The following is a 6,290-nucleotide window of genomic DNA, read 5'->3' as shown; positions in this document are numbered from 1 at the left end:
TTGTTTTTTGTTGGTATACTTTGGAAAAGATAACTCTTCAATAATAAAGGAAAAATTAATGATTTCTTAAAAAAATTTAGGGATCAATGAGTTTGACTCAAATTATTTAACACTTTTAACTTACAAATCAAGTCTCAGTGTGTGATGTTTAAATATAAAAAGATAAAATAATTCTCTAAAACAAATAATAGAGAGCTCCATCAACTCTGAGGTCAGCCCAAATGATAAAAACAAGACATGAAATTGATCCTTTAGAGTGAATGCAATAAAATTTTGCAATACATTATGACATAAGAAAACAAGAAAATCAAAATACATTTTAGATTTTTGCAAAGAAAAAAAAGATTTTCCTATAACTCATAATTATTTATTTTCAACTTAAAATCATCACAACTTCATACAATTTAATAAAGGGAATTAAAAAAGATAGGAGCATGCATGAAATTCAAATTGGAGTACATGGAATTCATTCAGAAATTTTATTTTGAAATTGAGTGCATTTAATGGAAGATCTAGGAAATCTAATCTAAAAATTTATTAGGGTGGTGGAGGACCATCTTTAAACATCACACACTAATGGAAAAATTAAGTTGAAAAAATAACTTAATTTGACCATTTAACACTTTTAATTTAGGAATCAAGCCTTAGTATGTAATATTTAAACCATCGTGATGATCTTACACACAACATATGTTCTCTTGTAGTGAATGTGTCTCTTTGCAATTTGTCACAGATTATTTTCTTCTTCTTTTTCTTCTCTCATTTATATTACCATGAGCACAAGGTTGTCTCATACACTCACTATAGTGGAGGCTAAATATGTTGTCATGAATTCTGGACACCTAAATTCAATATAAGTTTTTTATTATTTCAATCTTGACATAAGCCCTTATTTCTAATTGTGCTCCTCTATTATTCCTTAATTAAAAAAATTGTCTTTATCACCTATGACCTATGCAACCATTTGTTGTGTGTTGACCTGGAAATTATTTATGTTTGATAATTACACCTCCTGATTATCTAGGACGTCTAGTTTCAATTTGAGCCCCAATTAGGTGGAACATAACACCCTGCTCTTGAAAATATAATATCTAGGGCATTGCCCTCCTTGAGGTTTGGGTTGAAATTGGAAATAAGGCCCCATTTCAATGATTTTGTGTAATATTTGACCTGCTTGACTTTCAACCTCCAAGATGTTGTAAGAAATATATAAAAGCACCATCTCTCCTCGTTTAGGTAACCACAATCAAGATTTTGAATCATTCATTATCATCAAGTTCAAGATATTAAGGAAATAATCCAAGCATTCAAGATCCAGATTCCTTCTCAAGAATTTACGTTGTTCTTCTCTACCAATCAAGCATGTTTCCCTAATTGAAAGTCAAGTAAAGGATTTTTATATCAAGAAAAAATTTACACATACTATACATCCATCCAAATCTTCATTTTTCTTCTCACTCAAGAATTATGGAAAACTACAACATCCATTACATAAGGTTTTTTGTTTCATGATTTTCTTTTGAATTTTTATGTTAAAAGTCATTGCATGAACACATTTGATCATATTCAAAAAAATATTTGTATTGCCTAGTTATGACGCATTCAGATGGTAATATATTGGCCTATTTTAGGAGATATTTCCTGTATAAAACTCGTATAAGATTGATGAAATGTCTTGGATCCTTAAAGTAAAATAAAATGCATCTCCACAGATATAATAGAAAATATAAAAACAATTAAGCTTCACACCTCAACTAGATTTCGTTTTTATTCTCACTTCCCCTGCAAGTCTGAATAAATGATTGCAATAGTCTAATCTGCTACAACATAACATGCAAATTTTCCTCCCATCCCAATGCCACTAAATGACTTTAACATGTCTTTCTTTCTCTTCCCAAACAAGTAGAAAATATAAATACAACTTAAGTTTCACCTTACACTGGATTTGGGTTTTCTTCCCACTTCCCCTGTATTTGCATACAATTTCTGAAGGAGTAGGTAAGTGCAATGCTGCCATCCATTCTTTTCAATACATATCTTTCAACTACAACATAACATGCAAATTTTCCTGCCTTCCCAATGCCACTGAATGACTTCTCCACTCTTACCTCTCTTCCTCCTTGTTCTGATCCATGTCTAGCTTGATCCTCTCTCATTCTAGCAATGATGGGCCAGCTAAGTTTCATACCACTAGCTTTCCCCACTCCTTTAAACAAAATACTCCCATCATCATCTGCAATTTCCTCAATTTCCTCCTCCCCAAACAGTAGTGCTTCTTCCACCTTAAGAATCTTGTCCACAACAATATCATTTTCCTCTCCCATCCCACCTTGAGTAGAGTATATCTCTTCCCAAAACTTCTCTAGATCCATCTTGTAGAAGGGACACTTGATGAGCTGGCTCTTGGGACTCTTCAATGCAGTACCTACTTCAGTGATGAAGATGAAGGGGCAGTACCACTCCCCAACTATCACAGCAGGAGAACTTCTTTGTGAAACAGGGAATTCAAAGGAGGCTAATTGTGCTCTCAGATCAGCATCTTCCCCTCCAACATGAGCAAGTTTTCCCTGTTTACCTCGCAAGTCTTTGGCCAACACACACCAATTACGCATGCGGAGATATGAAGGGGAGTAGCTATTTGATGCTGTGCACTGTGATATGAAACCTGAGTTTCCTGAGGTTATCCGCAAATGTTGATGTGGGTTGGTGGGCTGCAAATATCTGGGAGGGATGTCATTTACACATTGACAAAAGCAACATGATCTAATGTCCTCTGGAGTAGAGCATGTTTCTACTAATCTGTCCACAACATCAACATACAATTAATCAGTTAAATGAACCCATAAATACCCTTGTCTCCTGATAACTATCCTACAAACCAAAAGAGCATAAAATGTGGAGTAACAAGTCTACAATAACTTGCAATCTGATATTTTGTGCAGTCAAGAAAGAAGTAAAATGAAAAGAGACATCTAACACGGGGAAATTTTTGAACAAAAATCAAGGGAGAAGGCAAGGAAAATTCAGAGTCAATTGACTACTCTGAAAGAGGAAATAATCTTTCCATCCTCGCATAGACTCAAAACTTATATAACCTGCTCAATTTAGTGAAAAGTACCCAAGTCTCCACAAATTAACATCCATCCGATATACAGACCACATATAATCTCAAGAATTTGCTATATATATATAAACAATCCTACTTTGAATGAAATATGAATAAAATATTGCCATAGTTTCAAACTTGCATAATTTTAAATTTGGTTACCCTTTGTCCTTGCCTTGCGCCAGCACCACATAGTAGCAATGGGAAGAGATAGGTTGGCCCAAAACAGGAATCATATACACTTTATGAAATGATGTTGAAGGGAACACACCTTCTCTTGGAGGATAAAAGATTGCTAAGCACTTGTCTTGGGGAAATGGCAATTCCTGCAGATAATTGCCTTTGCACTTGCAGCATCCCCAACAACAGGATGAATATGGAGGATCCATATTCTCAGCCTCATCATCTCCCTGAATTAAGAGATATCCAGAGTAAGGGCCTTCAGGCGGTGGGAATAAAATATGGGTATTCGCATTTCTTGCAGCTCCAGGCGGCGGGGGTAAAACATTGGCATCTCCAGCAGCTGCTCTGGCCTGCCTGTACGCTGCTACAGATATTGTTGAGTACATTGATTGATCAGAACCCCAAAATAGATGTAGGAAACCTTGACTATTTTTAAGTATACCAACTAATTGTTAATCTCAGCCGAGCAGTAGGATAGAGCTTTGCATCATTTAATATGAAACCCTTGACTGATCAGATTCCAAAGATGATTTGTAGTAAACCTTACATCTAAAATTTACTGAATAATGACAAATTTAAAGTATACAGATCTATTGCTACTCTCAACTGGGCAGTAGGATAGAGCTTTGCATAATGCAATGTGAAACCCTAGATTGATCAGATCCCAAATATAATGGTAGGAAGCCTTCAAGTTGCGAATTTAGAGATAAGTGACAAATTTTGAAGCATACCAACCAGTTGGTACTCATAACTAGACGGTAGCAACGCGGAACCCTCCAGAATACAGAGTAATGTTGCAATTGCAAGATATTTACATAAATATCCAGTTTAATCAGACACATTGGCGGGTAGGACCAGTCTGGGTCGTAATGGTTATAACAAGTTCAATTTATTCTTTCTTAGCTTTTGAAATGATTTTGAGTGCCACTGATTTTGGATGAGTCCCATTTTATTTTAATATATTTTATGAAACAGTATATATTTATAATTTAAACAATATATGTTATTTAATTTAAACAATATATGTTGTATAATTTAAAAAATTGCCTAATCAATTTCGAAAAAGAATATTTTCTACATTATAATGTCAATACAATTATATATAATTGCATTACTATCTTATACATTATAATGTTATAATTATGTCGAGAGGCATATACAATGGGAGTAACAATTACCAACACGAGAATATTTCAATGAATAATCCGTGTAAGGAAAAAAGATTTGATGAGAGTTACAAATGAAATTCACTTTTAAAATAAATTATGGCGAGAGACATATACAATGGGAGCAACAATTACCAGGGTGAAAATATTTTAAGGAATAATCTGTATAAAGAAAAAAATATTTGATGAGAGTTACAAAGGAAATTCACTCTTAAGAATTAATTTAAAATAGCAAATGCCATTTGACATTCATATATAATTGCAATACTATCTTCTACATTATAATGTCATAATTATGCCGAGAGGCATATACAATGGGAGCAACAATTCCCAACACGAGAATATTTCAAGGAATAAACCATGTAAGGAAATAAGATTTGAGGAGAGTTACAAACGAAATTCACTTTTAAAAATTAATTTAAAATAGCAAATGTCATTTGGCATTCACAAAAATGTTAAAAACCAAATTAAAATATGTAATGCCATTTGGCAATCATAATTATTAACAAATAGAAATAGAAAATAAAATTGATGGGAGTTACAAATGAAATTTATTTTTAAAAACTAATTTAAAATAACAAATACCATTTGGCATTCACAAAAATGTTAAAAACTAAATTAAAATAATTAATGCCATATTTTTTTTTGGATCGATAATAGGTTTTTTGTATTAATAAAAAAAAATAAGTACATAACATAAAGAAAGGATTAAGTCCTACCATCATCTACCTCTTTTGCCCTTCAAGTTTACATCCTTTCCTTCCCCTCTTATAGCTAATTTCCATCTATCAACCTTTCCTCTATTCTAGGACTATATAGTCTAAATTTTTACATACTACAAATTCATCCATAAAAACATTTTTCGAAACTAAGATATTAGCTCATACTCGAGCTCTATCTCTCCTGCGTTGCATTTTCATTTGTCTGCAGCTTTGACTTTGAAAAAATCAAACTTGGTTTTCATTCAAATTTGTATAGTTGACTGTAGTTCTCTATCTTTTCAACTTTGTCTTTCTCATTAGCTTCATGTAAACACAAAAATCTGTGGATTCCTGCCACTGGTTGCCTCATCCCTCAATCTCTGCCCGATCTCGACCAGGAGCCTCCACTACTTCTTCTACGACGAGGAACATTCCTCCATGGCCCGACAACTGCATCTTGCTCTGATCATTCCACACACCCTAGTTCTCTCACCACTCTTTGCCAGGCTTCCTCTGCTTTCCTATACATAAGGGTTTTTATCAACTCTTGCTTTCCAACACAAAAAGGGCATGCAACCGAAGCATCAAGCATCATCCTCATCAACAAAACACTCGCTAATATCTTGCCCACTGTTAGAAATGCTTTAGAATAACTGAGGGTGGGCAGGGGGGGTGGGTTGAATCAGTTATTCAAGGTCCAAATGTCCTATTCAAACTTTTCATACTAAGTGTAGTGAACCCATTCAATCATTCATTCATCCAAGCTTTAACTTTTCTGATCAGCAAGTTACTGTAGATCAACATGCAAGCATAACACATAACATTGTGATTTACGTGGAAATCCAACTTGGGAAAAACCACTAGTAACATGCTACTCAATTCTCGCTCTTCTAAAGTGATGCCTTGTTAAAGGCTTACAACACACTGTCAAATGTGACATTGTTGGAGGATTTACATTCACTTGAAATGCCACCCTATTAAAGGATTTACAAATGGTTGTTAGGCCAACCTAAGTCTATAGAATTTCCATATCTAATACAATTGCTAGAGAGTATTAGAAAATCTTTGACCTGATTACAACATACAACTTAACTTGCAGATCTCAGATTACTTCTCAGCTCATTCCATTGCCTG

General features: G+C 34.0%; 1 protein-coding gene across 1 annotated transcript; it reads right to left on the bottom strand.

Annotated features, from left to right (window-relative positions):
- Positions 1 to 1,742: 1,742 nt before the first annotated feature.
- LOC149549502 (uncharacterized) lies at positions 1,743 to 4,093 on the bottom strand. Its single transcript, XM_089792879.1, has 2 exons — positions 3,269 to 4,093; positions 1,743 to 2,799 (listed from the first exon to the last, which is right to left on the bottom strand). The coding sequence occupies exons 1-2, from the start codon at positions 3,673 to 3,675 to the stop codon at positions 1,935 to 1,937; spliced, it is 1,272 nt and encodes a 423-aa protein (XP_089649005.1). The 5' UTR covers positions 3,676 to 4,093; the 3' UTR covers positions 1,743 to 1,934.
- Between the last annotated feature and the right edge of the window lie 2,197 nt (positions 4,094 to 6,290).

The sequence above is a fragment of the Cupressus sempervirens genome, chromosome 7, assembly GCF_028749045.1.
Source record: "Cupressus sempervirens isolate cs-2001-9-10 chromosome 7, ASM2874904v1, whole genome shotgun sequence".
Lineage (NCBI taxonomy): Eukaryota > Viridiplantae > Streptophyta > Pinopsida > Cupressales > Cupressaceae > Cupressus > Cupressus sempervirens.
This window is presented reverse-complemented; position numbering and strand designations above follow the sequence as displayed.